General features: G+C 43.1%; 1 protein-coding gene across 1 annotated transcript; it reads left to right on the top strand.

Moving 5' to 3' along the window:
* Nucleotides 1-20: 20 nt before the first annotated feature.
* LOC311233428 (F-box only protein 40-like) lies at nt 21-14,479 on the top strand (the record flags this gene model as incomplete). The annotated part of the gene is made up of 7 exons (XM_084320395.1): nt 21-52; nt 1,759-2,332; nt 3,729-4,205; nt 4,392-4,678; nt 11,081-11,212; nt 12,127-12,484; nt 14,270-14,479. 7 exons carry the CDS (start codon nt 21-23, stop codon nt 14,477-14,479), a joined length of 2,070 nt encoding a protein of 689 aa, XP_084176521.1.
* Between the last annotated feature and the right edge of the window lie 1,263 nt (nt 14,480-15,742).

Genomic DNA, 15,742 nt, shown 5'->3' with positions numbered 1-15,742 from the left:
GCCCCCGGTTGTGGAGCCTGATGGCTGCTGGCACGAAGGACTGGCTGAGGCGGTTAGTGTCAGGGGGGTACTGTATGCATCTGTGGCTGAACATGCTCCTCATCTTGGCTAGCTCCTCATATGTGTGGGTGGGAGGGGTTCTCCAGGACCAGGATAGTGGCCTGCATCCTTCTCATCCTCTGCCACCACCTCTAGTTTGACCAGCTAGCCTTCTCATAACTCTGTTGTTTTTGTCCTGTGTCCCTTACTGTCTGATCTACATGGTATGGTGTGCCCATGTTTCTTGACCAGAAACAAAGAGATCAATTGACATGCTCATGTATCATTTTAATAATCTTACAGGGTCCCATAACCTGTGTGACATACATACTGACAAGATATGGTGAGTGACAGATAGTGATACCAATTTTATTTCTCATTGTGCCGAATGAACACAGAAGCATTTTAAATAGCCTAATGCTATTAGCCTAATGCTAATCTCAAGTTCCATCCTCTTTTCTTGACCCGTCTATCACCACTTTCCTCTGTCAAGCTAAAAGAGGGTGGAACTTGAAAGATTTGAAATTTAATTTAAACATATTAAAATACTCTGCTGTAAATATACATATGCTATATCATTGTTTGTACTATATACTTTCTGACATCTATCTATCTATCTATCTATCTATCTATCTATCTATCTATCTATCTATCTATCTATCTATCTATCTATCTATCTATCTATCTATCTATCTATCTATCTATCTATCTATCTATCTATCTATCTATCTATCTATCTATCTATCTATCTATCTATCTATCTATCTATCTATCTATCTATCTATCTATCTATCTATCTATCTATCTATCTATCTATCTATCTATCTATCTATCTATCTATCTATCTATCTATCTATCTATCTATCTATCTATCTATCTATCTATCTATCTATCTATCTATCTATCTATCTATCTATCTATCTATCTATCTATCTATCTATCTATCTATCTATCTATCTATCTATCTATCTATCTATCTATCTATCTATCTATCTATCTATCTATCTATCTATCTATCTATCTATCTATCTATCTATCTATCTATCTATCTATCTATCTATCTATCTATCTATCTATCTATCTATCTATCTATCTATCTATCTATCTATCTATCTATCTATCTATCTATCTATCTATCTATCTATCTATCTATCTATCTATCTATCTATCTATCTATCTATCTATCTATCTATCTATCTATCTATCTATCTATCTATCTATCTATCTATCTATCTATCTATCTATCTATCTATCTATCTATCTATCTATCTATCTATCTATCTATCTATCTATCTATCTATCTATCTATCTATCTATCTATCTATCTATCTATCTATCTATCTATCTATCTATCTATCTATCTATCTATCTATCTATCTATCTATCTATCTATCTATCTATCTATCTATCTATCTATCTATCTATCTATCTATCTATCTATCTATCTATCTATCTATCTATCTATCTATCTATCTATCTATCTATCTATCTATCTATCTATCTATCTATCTATCTATCTATCTATCTATCTATCTATCTATCTATCTATCTATCTATCTATCTATCTATCTATCTATCTATCTATCTATCTATCTATCTATCTATCTATCTATCTATCTATCTATCTATCTATCTATCTATCTATCTATCTATCTATCTATCTATCTATCTATCTATCTATCTATCTATCTATCTATCTATCTAGAGTGGACGTTGTAGGTCCTCCAAATCCCTGCTCCATGTCCACTGTGAGAGCTGCTACAGTCGTGGCTGCAGGACCAGAGTAGAGGTCTCGGTGTCCTGTGCCGTCATCCCCTGCCGTCTACACTGTGGAGCCATATTTCACCTGTGTAAAGAGGAGGAGCACCTGCTGCTTTGCCCCAACGTGAGGGTCCCCTGCCTCAACGCAGACTATGGCTGCAGGAACCACATGGCTCGGTCCCTGCGGGCGGCGCACCTACAAGTCTGCCCAGCCAGCGTGGTGTGCTGCTCCATGGAATGGAACCGCTGGCCAGCTGAGGACGCACATGCTTACCCCACCACAGAGCTCCACGACAACCTGCTAAAGGACGAGGGAAGGCAGGAGGAGTGTCTGGATCTAGCCATGGCCCTGAGAGACCAGGACCACCTGTTCCACTCTCTGAAGATGCAGAAACTCTTCCCCGAACTGATCCAGAGGGTGACAGAGGAGGAGTTGGAGGAAGAGAGGAAGGTGGAGGAAAATAGGAGGGAGAAAGTGGAGAAGAAGAAAGCTGCCTTGGAGAAGGAGTTAGCAGGGTGGTCAGCGCAAAAGGTACAGTGCTATACCTGGGAGCCAATGAGCTTGTATGGCCCCATTGCCACCAATGAGACGGAGGTTCTTCAGTGAGCTGGATGCAATCCTACCTGGAGGGGAGAGAACAGATGGTGGAGGTGAACGGTACACTGCCCCCCCCCCCCCTCCCAGTGAGCTGTGGTGTTCCACAAGGAAGCATATTAGGACCTTTACTGTTCCTAATTTATGCAAATGACATGTCATCAGCTTGTGACTGCAACTTGTTCCTGTTCGCGTACGACTCGGCCCTGCTGGTCTCTGACAGGGACAAGTTGCAGGTTGAAAAAGCCCTCAGCTCTGAACTCGGTAGAATCTGCACTTGGCTCGCTGATAACAAACTATCATTACACCTGGGTAAAGCGGAATCCATTTTCTTTGGATCAAATAACAAACTCAGCAAGGCCAACAGCTTCTCTGTTAAAGTGGGTGACAATATTGTCACAAGGAAAGATGAAATTACCTACCTGGGTTCCATCCTAGAGGCAAGTCTTTCCTGTGACAAAATGGCAACCAATGTAATAAAAAAAGTCAACCAACGAACACGATCTTTGTACAGGATCTCCTCTCTGGAAAATAAGAATACCTAGAAGACTCTAATAGGAGCACTCATTCAAGGTTTCTATGACTATGCTTGCACCTCATGGTACCAAAGCACCTCAAAGGCCCTAAAAACAAGGCTCCAAACATCCCAAAACTAACTGGTCAGACTACTGCTTGGCCTTACTCCTAGAACCCACCTCACCCCTGCCCATTTTGACAATCTAGGATGGCTTAGAGTAGACGACAGAGTACAGCAACTTGCAATGGGCCTGGTCTACAAGATACACTACACCACAAAGATACCCATGTACTTGTCGAAATACTTCCTAAAGGTCAGTGAAGTCCACGACCACAACACCAGAGGGAGTTTCACAAATCATGTTCAACCCAGATTCGGCTCAAACATGGGACTAAACACGTTTAGCAATTATGCCACAATAATGTGGAACGCCCTACCCACAGCCGTAAAGGAATGTGAATCCCTACCCACTTTCAAAATCACTCTCAAAGAGCACCTACGGGTGGCTGTAATTAGAAACTGGCCCTTGTAAATTTCAGAATCCCCCCCCACCCAACCCCCTCTAATGTACAGTTTTTTCCCCTTCGGATTAAATCTTTTTTATGATGTTCTCTCTTTCTTACACAGTACCGTATATTTGTATGTCTTGTACTGTATGTCATAAATGTCTTGATGAATTGAAAATGGAGGACCCTTATGTAAACAAGACGAAAGTCTTTTTCTGGTCTTTATCCTCTTAGCAGTTGTTTGTATTGAGCTGTACTGTATTGTACCCATTCTGCAATCTGTTAATAAAGTTATCAATCAATCAATCAGGTGGAGGACGAGTTTGAGCTGGAACCTGAACCAGAGTCGATTATTGAGCTGAACCAGGAAGAGAGGGAGGCCCTCGCCGTTGCTTCAGGTGTGGATGCTGAGGTGCTACAGAACTACAACGCTTGGGAGCGCATGTTCAGCATGGAGAAGGGCGGCTGCAGGGAAGCTGGTGTTGCGGCTACGGCAGGGAAGGATAAAGGGAAAGAGCAGGGTCTGGGCACTCTGGTGGAAGAAGACCCAGAGAGCATGTGTGTTGCTACCACCACCCTTCTGACTAAAGTCCCAGTGAAGACATTTGAGTATGGACACGTGGAACCAATGAAGATCATCACAGTGCGCACCTTTAACATCCCCGCAAGTTTCAAGGCCAGGAAAGAGAGGAGTCGCAACTTTTTCCACAAGAAAAAGAGCACTCTTGTGGACACTAGCGACCTAGGTGTGGCAACCGAGGACATGCCTGTCTGGGAGGAAGTTCAGGTCAGAGTTAGAAACACATCCTTCTGCAAGGCTGTAAACATGTCTGCATGGTCTCCTTTGTTCTTTCTTGACTCATTACTTTAATATAAACAACTACCCTATTCTCTTTCTTAATTTATATAAATGACTACAAAACATTATGGTGAATAGTCATGACACTATGAGTGACTTTGATTTGCTCCACAGGCCACCCTGCTGTGCTCACTGGAGAAGGAGTTAAGGGGTCACCTCATCGCTGAGTCATCATGTGGAGACAACCACTTACAGGATGAAGGGACACAGACCTACAAGTTCCTGTCTGCTCCATTTCGGTGCAACACATCCCTGGCGGACTTGACCAAAGACAAAGCCCTCCGGCTGCACCTCCAGCTTCAGGTGGAGGGCGTGACGAGCAGACATAACAAGGCCAGCTCCACCTTCACCTTCCTCTGTGGACATACCTTCCAGCGCAGAGAGTTTGCCAAACACTTCAGGTGGATGTCATCTTTTTACCTAATTTCATATCTGCCTTATGTTAGTGTTTTCCAAAAGCTCCTCACCCGTTCACCCGTACATACAGGCAAAACTGAGTTCGTAACAATCTCCACACTTGTGTGGACGGGATGCCAAAACGCAGAGAAAATACTGTGTTTTTAAAAATATCCACATAATGTGTGTTCATGGCTATCATTCAACATTATTTAGGACGTGTTCACAGGTACACATGGTACCTTTGGAATCATAGGTTTTCTGTGCAGCTTTAGCAGTGAAGATTTTTTAGAAACTCTGTTTTAAAAAATACATGGTGTATTTGTGTGGATGGGTGAAACCAGAGCTTATGGAAGACGCTCACATCATAACCAATGGCCCTATCCTTTGCAATCAGGACCACGGAGAGCTCTCTGCAGCCTCCTCTCAGGGTTATTTCATGTAAGCATTTTTTTGTGTTGTGTGGACAGATTTCCGAAAACACTGTTGGTGTGGACGGGGTTAGTATGCACGGTTAGTAATGGCATCAGGTTTACACAATAAATACTATACCTATTGTCAGTCCAAGAAAAAGGCCACTCTTGATACCCATCAAACAGAAAACCACAAGGGCTATGTTATAGGTCCACTATCTTATAAATGGCCTTTTCCAGTGGTTTGCATTGTTTTCTAGCAATGTGGGGTTGTACCAACACTGACTAGATGTTGAAATTCTCATTCAGTCCCGTTTCTTCAGTTCAGCTGACACAAGATCCTCCCCCACTGAACCAAGCCATTCAGAATTGACTCGCTCTCCTACGTAGGAAGGTGCTGATCTGCCACCGCCGCCCACAAGCAACTGTGATACGTTGAAATTGTGATCAAAACGGAGCGAGTGGAAATAATGCGGACGCGGTTTCCCTGTCAGACACCACTTCCTCAAAAGAGAAAGAGAGAGAGAGAGAGGGAGAGGGAGATCCTCTCCTCTCTGTCCCTGCTTTTTACACACACTCGCGACTCGAGCCGCACACACACGGCTCTGCTCTCGTTTCTCTGTCTGTCTCTCCCTCTCTCTCTCTCTCTCCCCCTCTCTATCTTTCTCTCCCTCTCTCTATCTGTCTCTCGCCCCCCTCTCTCTCTCTCTCTCCCCCAAAGGTATCTGCCAGTGCAGGTGGGTGACTGTCACTCAAAGCGCATTGCGAGTATGGGCGGAGCCCAGCCAGAAACAGCTTGGAATCTGGAAGGGCAGAAAGTGGTCCACCAAAGTACTTGATTAAAAATACATAACAATGAATTTTATTGAAAAAACCTTACAGATGTGTTCCATAGACTCACAGGAATTGTGTAAAATTGCCCAAATAGTGAAAAAAATTGCTAAATAATTCCCCTTTAACGTTAGCAAGCAGACACAATCAATGGCCTGTAACTTCTGGTACAACATGCAATAATCTACTAAACGCTCAGTGGGCTGTCTAGGGCAGAGGAACTGCACTGCCACGGCCACAGAGGGACCTACTTCATCTACTAACCTTGGGGGTAGGGATGGGCGATATGGCCAAAAATTGTATCATGATAACATCTTTCATATCACTCGATATCGATAATTATTTCTATATACATGAAATAATAATTTCTGTCAAGTTTAAAGGCTATTTTTGCTGCTGAATGAAAGCTGAAGAAAAGCTGAAGAAACCAGAAGGTTAATTGTGGTTCAGAATAATCTTTATTGTCAGAACATGACAAACTAGGCCTACTTGACAAACCACAAATCTGAGGTAGAACATGAACACGAACTGTATAACAATAAAACTTTTATAACTGGCATTAACAATGAAAATAAATAAATTAAATCTCAATTCTGGTATTAATAATGAAAAATTAATTAAATAAATAAAATCTCAAGTCTGATTAGCACACATAGCCTACTGTGTACAGATGGTTTCAAACTGTATTTCAAATTAGAAAGCAAACTAAATAAATGGACAAGAGAAAAAGAAATCTCAATTTGGTCAAGCAAAGCCATTACTTTAAGTTGCGGGCAAGAAAGACAAGTCTGTCCACAAATCTGAGGTAGAACATGAACACGAACTGTATAACAATACAACTTTTATAACTGGCATTAATAATAAAAAAATTTATTGCCCAGCCCTACTTGGGGGTCAGCTAAAAAATTCAAAAATACTGGCTTCCTAGGGGAAGTGGAATACAGTGCAACAGCAATCAAAGTCCATTGGGAAAAAAGCACGAAAAATGCTGGTTCCAAGTAGATTCAGTCCACCTCAAGGGAGAACTGAATCAGTGGTGTGTTTGTTCACAGCTTAACATCCAAAAGCACATATACATAGTGAGAGTAGTGTTACTTAATTTGGGGAAGATGAGATGGAGGAGAGCCCAAGCCAGGCCATTCACTGGTCCCTCTGTAGGGTGGCTAGGTTGAAGATGGTGAAGAATTCAATGTAACAGATAGCAGGTGGAATGGACAGCATGCTGTCATGAGACTACCTTGTTGGACCAGTCTGCCATTTCCAAACTCCTCTCATCACCCTCCTATAGGAAAGCTTAGGAGAACAGTAGAGATGGGGAGAGCTGCATATCCAGAAACATGCCCAGCCAATCCCCAGGGAAAACATACATCTCAAGCCTCCCCCTTCAATTAGTTCATACTCTCTACAGCCGTTCACCTGAGCCAATTCACAGTCAATTGTCTCTAGTGTCTGTGGGCTAGCACATATCCTGGGGCGGAAAAATATATAATTCACAGAGTAAATCCACACAGTTCATTGACAGAGTAAATCCACACAGTTCATTGACAGAGTAAATCCACACAGTTCATTGACAGAGTAAATCCACAAAGTTCATGGGGAAATAACCTTTAAGGGACCTATTGTGAAAATGTCCTTTCCCTGTGTTGTGCATTGTTTTTACAGGATGAGGGGTAGTCATAACATTGATAAAATGTTACATATGTGCTTTGTGCATTTTCTGCAGTTTAGCTGTGACAAGAAGCTCAGATAGATAGGGAGGAGCCGTGCCATTGAGTGATTTAAAAACATTTAGGGCTAATTAAAAATCTATCCTAAAGCGAACAGGCAGCCAGTGGAGCGAGGCCAGAACTGGGCTGATGTGCTCATGTTTTTTTGTTTTGGTGAGGAGGCGTGCGGCTGCGTTCTGCACCAGTTGTAGGCGGCGAAGCAGGGATTTGTCAATGCCTGTGTAGAGGGCATTGCAATAGTTGAGGCGAGTGGTGACAAAGGCATGTATCACCGTCTCTAGGTTACTTTGGGAGAGGTATGCCTTTGTCTTCGCCAGGAGTCTGAGGTGGTAAAAACTGTTTTTGACTACGGCGCTGACCTGTTTATCGAATTTAAAATGGCTGTCGAAGATAACCCTGAGGTTCCTGACAGAGGTGGAGAGGTTTGGACCCAGGGGACCAAGTGCATCGATGAGGGGGGCCGGGGGGGCACTATTAAAAACAATGACCTCTGTTTTCCCTTCGTTTAGTGTCAGGGAGTTTTCAGACATCCAGCACTTGATCTCTGCCAGGCAGTCAAGTAGCGGTTGTATTGATGTTTTCCCTTGGGTGGATTTTAGGGGGAGGTAGACCTGCACGTCATCGGCGAAGCAATGGAATGAGATATTATGTTTTGCCAAGATCTGGCCTAGGGGGAGTATATATAAGAGGAAGAGGGTGGGACCCAATATCGAGCCTTGGGGCACCCCGCAGGTGAGGGGGGCCACAGAGGAAGTGAAGTCACCAAGTTGGACAGAGAAGGTCCGGTTGCATAAGTAGGACCGGAACCAGTCTAAGGCGGGGCCCCTAAGGCCTACGTGATGCTCGAGGCGAGCTAAAAGTATGTTGTGATCTACCGTGTCAAAGGCGGCTGTGAGGTCAAGGAGTAGTAGTAGGGATGGGTTGCCTGCATCAGCAGCTGAAATCAGGCCATTTAAGACACAGAGGAGGGCCGTTTCAGTGCTGTGTCGTGGTTTAAAGCCAGATTGGAATTTATCATGAATGTTGTTGTGTTCAAGGAATGATTGTAGCTGTATGTAGACTATGCGCTCCAGGATTCTTGATAAAAATGGTAATTGTGAGATGGGTCTGCTGAGGCAGCCATTTAGTAGAGGTAATAATACGAGGAGGACAGAGTCAGGTACTTCCTTTAGGATGCGTGAGGGGAGTGCATCAGAGGGGCAATTTGTTGGTCGCAGGTGTTTAATAGCATCGGAAAGGAAGGAGAGGGAGACCTGGGCGCGTGTAGCTTATTGACAGCGGAAGAGTGCAAAAATGCTTCCGCATTCGTCACCGCACGGCAGTACGGTAATGCGCCTTTCCTTTCGCCCCGCTCAGACAAATGCATATGTACATTGCAACACAACGCAGCATTTCCGCGTACATTGCAACGAATCACTTGGAGTTTGAAAGTGATATCAGAAGAAACGACTCGCCCTCGGCTGTCTTTAACTATGAGTGAACACAACGCATTGTAACGTTAACGCAGCTGTCAACTGTACTTTACTATGGAATATACATGTATATTATCGCGACGCGTCGTCACAGACTAAACAGTGTTGTGAACACAACACATTGTAACGTTAACGCAGCTGTCAACTGTACTTTACTATGGAATATACATGTATATTATCGCGACGCGTCGTCACAGACTAAACAGTGTTGTGAACACAACATTGTAACGTTAACGCAGCTGTCAACTGTACTTTACTATGGAATATACATGTATATTATCGCGACGCGTCGTCACAGACTAAACGCTGTTCTGGATTTTCCTACAATGGATTATTGATTGTAAATTGAACCCTTGCACTGAAGAACCATTATGAATCTGTGTTAGAAAATGTTTTGGATCTAAATAACTTGGAGTTTGAAAGTGATATCAGAAGAAACTACTCAACCTCTGCTGTCTTTAACTATGAATGAACACAACACTCTAACTCACCATGTTTAGATAATAAAGTACTCAACCTCTACTGTATTTAACTATGAGTGAACACAACACTCTAACTTACCATGTTTAGATAATGAAGTACTCAACCTCTACTGTATTTAACTATGAGTGAACACAACACTCTAACTTACCATCTTTAGATAATGAAGTACTCGACCTCTACTGTATTTAACTATGAGTGAACACAACACTCTAACTTACCATGTTTAGATAATGAAGTACTCAACCTCTACTGTATTTAACTATGAGTGAACACAACACTCTAACTTACCATGTTTAGATAATAAAGTACTCAACCTCTACTTGTCTACTGTCTGACTGAACACAACACTCTAACTTACCATCTTTAGATAATGAAGTACTCAACCTCTACTGTAGGGGGGGGGTGGGGGGGGGGCAAGGGGGGAGAGAGATCTGAGGGCAGAGACTTTGCTAATGAAGAAATGTTGGAAGCCTTCACATAGAGCTAATGAGGGTACAACAGAGGGTAACTCACTGATCAAAATGAGTGTGTACAAGATTGTTTCATAAAATCTTCTCTTTTCTACCTAAAATTCTACCTGAAATATGTTTCTGACGCCATTTCTAACGTTAGGATTGCTATAGCTGGATCTTGAGTGATACCCTGTATTTGATCTGTAACATCTAGTCTGAACATTTGATCTCAATTTAGTTCGACAGTACAGGCCTGTGCACCACTGCTGATGCAGGAGTGGCTCACTCGTTACAGACACAGCCCATTGAGAACAGGTCAGCAAAAAGACATATTTAGGAGACCTCAAAGGCCTACAGTATATTAACTTGTTGAAAACGAGTAAAATAGGTCCCCTTTAAAGCAGGGTCCTGTCGACCTGTGACATGAAACTTAAAATAAAGAGTTATATGGTTCGTCTGAGGTACCCAATTGTTGTTGACGGAGGACCAAAATAGAGCTTTTGCCTTTTTATATAAGTGAATGCAGTGTGGGGGACTTTGCTCTTAGTTGTTAAGTTGTTCCTCTTCATTTAACCCATCGTAACTATTGAGGAGCAGTGAGCAGCCACACAGTGTGGCGCCTAGGGACCAACTCCAGTTGTAATGCCAGTACCTTGGTTAAGGGCAATGGCAGGAAACCTTGCGTACATATCTTTTGGTGTCGGAGTACCCGGAGGAAAGCCACGCAAACGTGCAAAACATGCAAACTCCACACAGAAAGGCCCCCTGCTGGGGTTTGAACCCAGAACCTTCTTTGCTGTGAGGCAACAGTGCTAAGTAGGCTATATCTTCCCTGTCTGCACGACATACCAGATATTTCTTCTCTCTTCATTCTTTACAGTGCTCCACATTATTCCCCCTGTAGCCCTACAGGTCTCCCAAGTAACAGAGCTGTTTTCAGATCTGAAAGGAATCAATTCTTTAGGAGGAAGGAGTTTAAGAACACAGCTTTACCAGGTCAACTATGTATACATTTCTCTTTATAACCAGGAATGTACACAATGACATCCAGATGAGTGTGAATGGCTGGTTTGAGCAGAGATGTCCCCTGGCTTACCTGGGCTGCACTTACAGCCAGAGGAGGTTCCAGCCCTCCACACACAAGGCCACCGTCACCTACATGTGAGCACACAACTCACAACTCTCTTTCGATTAAAGGGTAAGTTCAGAATTTGTAGCCCTATTTCTTATAGTTTTGCAATGATTGTTAATAGCCACAAAGCAGATGAATGGGGACACTTTTCAGTCTGTATGAGCCCTGAAATAAGATCTGAAACCTACCCCACAGTAGTATATAACTACTTATACAGTGGCCCCATTAACTTTACTTATTACATGGCGTTTTAACATTCGCCGAAATGCTTGATTGTGATTGGTCAATAGCGCTTGTCAGAGGTCCGTTATTACACGATAACGGACCTCTGCCGAGCAATAATGACCGCTGTGCGCAGCTGGACCAATCAAGCCCACTGACACACAGATCGCAGTCATGAAAGCTGCTCAGCATATGCACAGCTGCACTCAGTCATCACTCATCAGTGCAATCAGACCACAGACCTGCCGGCTGCCGGCGATGACAGCGCGGAGCGACAGAACAGAACTGCGTCTGCATTTGATCTCGTCTTGTCGATGGTGTAAAATGAATTAGGTATATTGTTAGTAAGTTAGCCATGTAATAAGCGGGATAATGTATAGCCTATACTCGGTCATTGTCGCAAAATAATTGACCTTCACTACGTTTAAAACACCTCAGCGAGGCGCCTCGGTGTTCTAAACTCTGTGTCGGTCAATTATTTTGCGACAATGACCTCGTAGCTATACATTATCCCTTACTTAATTCTGTGGCTAACTAAGGAGCATGGATTGTGCTGAGAAAGAACCCCTTCGACAGCATCATTGACGAGTAGGTAATAGGGGCTAGGGGTCCAACGTTCTGAACTTACCGCTATGTGTGTGTATGATTGCGACTGGTATTCTTATGATTAGCTTGGACAGAAAGGCCTACTTTTGATCTGTAATGTCTCCATTCATTCCAGCCAGGAGCTCAGCAGCTACAATTTGCGTCCGGCCGTCCCAGCCTCTCTAGGGGAGGGTTCCCAGCTGGCCCTGACGAGTTCAGCAGAAGAACCCTCCTCCACCACCACCACTGACCAGAAAAGGAGAGGGGAGAGAGAAGCTGGTGGAGGGGAGCACCTGTTCAACGCCCTTCCCTATGAGGTGCTACGCCACATAGCCAGTTTCCTGGACAGCCTGTCTCTGTCCCAGCTGGCCCTGGTGTCTCAGCTGATGAGGGACGTCTGCTCCTCTCTGCTGCGGGACAGAGGGATGGTCACTCTGTGCTGGGAGAGGAAGACCTACTCCCACGGGGGGGCCAAGTGGAGGGTGAAGCAGAGGGTGGGTTCACCTGCCAGTAAAAATCTGGGTGGACATGTCTCCTCCGTTTCCTGAAATATCTCTTTTTAGTTTGTTGCTAATTTCTTATTTGTTAGATTGTATAGAGTGTGGAGGACAACATGGGGAGGGGTTATGACATGAGCCAGATTCAAAGCCATGAGGAAACCCTTGGTGGACACCCCCTGAAATCTTAATGTTGTCCCCCTCCCACTTCAATCTGTCAGAGACACAATGCTTAACTCATATATTGACAATTAGTTGTGTACACAATATGCACAGTATGTACTAGGGATGGCACGATACCACTTCTTCATGTCCGATACTGATACCCAACCGATACTGTTTCCCCCGCTCTTAAAAACAAAAACCTGTGTTTAACCTAGCCATCTATAAAACATCATGCTAAAACTGTGAAACAAATGTCCTACTCCCCTAAAGGAAGAAATACATAGCATACATGACTCAGTTATGCAATAGTGCTGCTGCTTTTTATTTTGTTCAAATATTTTGGTTAATAAGACTACAACAATTTCATGACGGCTTCCTGTCCTCGCGTCTAAACCGTCCGTTTTCCGGTGCAATGTACAGAGATTTTTATACGCTCATATTTAGCTAATAACACTTAAAATTATTGGTAAAAAAACGTAGTGCTGAAAATATACACGTTGACTGCTGTTTTGATAGGGTTAGGGTCTTTACTTTTATCAAATCAAATCAAATCAAATCAAATTTATTTGTAAGGCCCGACAACACGTTAATGTCCCCATGGGCCGGACACGTCTTCTTTAAACAAGTCAAGAAGAAACATAACAATAAGTCAAGAACAAAACAAGAACACCATAAGGTCCAACAAATTTAAAATAAATGCAAAATAAATGAATGAATGCAAACACTCCCAGACATACCCCACGCGAAGGTAAGGAAAAACTCACTAAAACCTAACAATAGGAAAAAATGCACCACAGGCAGTGTGGAGGAGAGAAACCTTAGAAGGGCCATTCAAGGGGGGATCTCCCTTCTTAGATGTCGGTGATAGTTAGCTTATATCAACTCCAGATGTCAGTCGTGAATCAGTCGTGAAACTCAAGGTGGTAACATTTTCCAAGCATTTAGAAATTAACTCGTACACTTGCTTGTACTTATTTGGGATAGCCGTGGTCGGAGATAAAATGCCGGGTTGGAAACATGTATCGAGGCTCCAAATGTTCAATGTACAACTGCGTCGGAAACCGGCATTTTCAAAAACAGAAAGGGGCTGGTCGTCCAGCACAATAAATTTGGTTATTTTCTTGGTTATCAGCTTTGCTTTGTTACCGTCTACAGGGAGCTTCTGAATGGTTTCCAGCTATGTTAGCTATTTGCGGAAAACGTTTCCTCTTGGCATTCATTGCACGTATGAACTCGGCATACTCCTTTCCATGATGAATCTGCAAGTGTAATTAAGATGGTGGTGTTGAAGTTTCCACCCCTAGAAATACTTGCGTTGCTGCAGATATTACACTCGGCTGTTTTGCCTTTTTCTTCTTTGAGATTAAAATAACTCCACACAGCTGACATGATTGCGGCGCGCTGCTAACAAGTTCACTCACCTTCAGCTAACGTTGTTGTCGCTACTACTGTTCATGTGACACCGCTCGCTTTGCGCTTTTCGGATCGGAAAATACTTCCGATATCCGATCCTGTGAATTTGGCCAGTATCGGACCAATAACGATACTGCCATCCCTAGTATGTACTACCTCTCTCCTCACCCCCCTTCACCCCCTCCCATCTCTCTTTTACCTCAGGTGTGGCAGTTCAGCACCCTGTTCTCCCCAGTGGACAGCTGGTGTTTCCAGGATGTCCCATCCATGGCTGAGCACCTGAAGGTGTGTCCCTACTATCAGAGAGACTCCCGGACTGAGCGTGTCCTCCTGCCATGCATCAGCACAGAGACACCCAAATGCGGCAAGGGTCCCACTCTAATTGGCCAGTTCCAGAAGAGGACTACAATGTAGACTTATAGCTCCAAGTGGCCATTCCAGGTCAATGTGAGGTGTTCCATGTCCATATATGACTCAGGGTGTGGAAGATGTATGGGATTTTATATACCATCTTGTAGCACTGTGCCAAATACCAAATTTCTAGCATGTAGTATCTCACAGGAAATTGAGAAAAACATAATAATAATTTAATTTGATGAATTAATAATAAAACTGTGACAAAATCAAAGCTTGAAACTCCATCAATATAATGTCGGCAGGCAAAATATTACGATATATTGCTGTATAGATTTTTTACCCCACCCCTGATATATATATATATATATATATAGTATTATTTTTTTCTTTCCACAGCAACAACATTATGTTCAGTGCTTTTACTTCCATACAAAGGAATATTTTCGGTAAAAATAAATGCACATGCAGCTTGTGATAGTTATGTAGTAGCCTTGGAGAACAGGCAAGACCAGTAGACAGATGATCTGAACGATTTGAGATAGAAAACTAAAAATCAACTAATCAAGGAAAAGTTTGGTTTTTGCAATTTTTACATTTAGTCATTTAGCTGACGCTTTTATCCAAAGCGAATCCAAAGTTCTGTACGATAAGGCAGCAGGAAGGGTACAACTCTTTCAGCTGAATAACAACGTTCATCAAATAGTGTTGAAACTTGTTTAGGTTCCTCTTCTCTGTAGATACTAAGCATGAAGTCACAAAGTAACACTGATTGTGTGAATTCTTTTTTAACTTTACATTTTGTAATTGTTTTCTATATTTTTTGGGGCTTTCTGTATTTTTCACCCATCCCAATTTAGTCGTTATGCCAACACGTGCAGAGGTTCATGCTATTTGCCCCAGATCCCCTCCCTGTTGAACAGGCGCCCCGACCAACCAGTAGGAGTCGAAGTTTACAACGACCAGGACACCCCCCCCACCGGCTTCCCACCCGCTAACACTGCCAATTGTGTTAGTAGGGACGACTGACCAAGCCAGAGGTACCGCTGACAGCTGGATTCGATCCCAGAGTCGTTGCGGTGGTAGACGAGTGCTTATTCCACTGTGCTACCCAGCCGCACCTGATTGTGTGAATTCTTAACAGAATGCTGTAACATGTCATCAGGATGAATAGTCTACTGAACCAAATGCATTTGGCTTGAGAATTATGTTGTTGTTTACAGCATGAAAAGTCCCAGGTTTGGCTCCCTCTAGTGGTCCTTGTTCTCTCTAGTGGTTCTTGTTCTCTCTAGTGGTTCCTGTTCTCTCTAGTGGTTCTTGTTC

The sequence above is a fragment of the Notolepis coatsorum genome, assembly GCF_963971535.1.
Source record: "Notolepis coatsorum genome assembly, chromosome: 8".
Taxonomy (NCBI): Eukaryota; Metazoa; Chordata; class Actinopteri; order Aulopiformes; family Paralepididae; genus Notolepis; species Notolepis coatsorum.
Note: the sequence above shows the minus strand (reverse complement) of the source record. Positions and strands in the feature narration are given on the sequence as shown.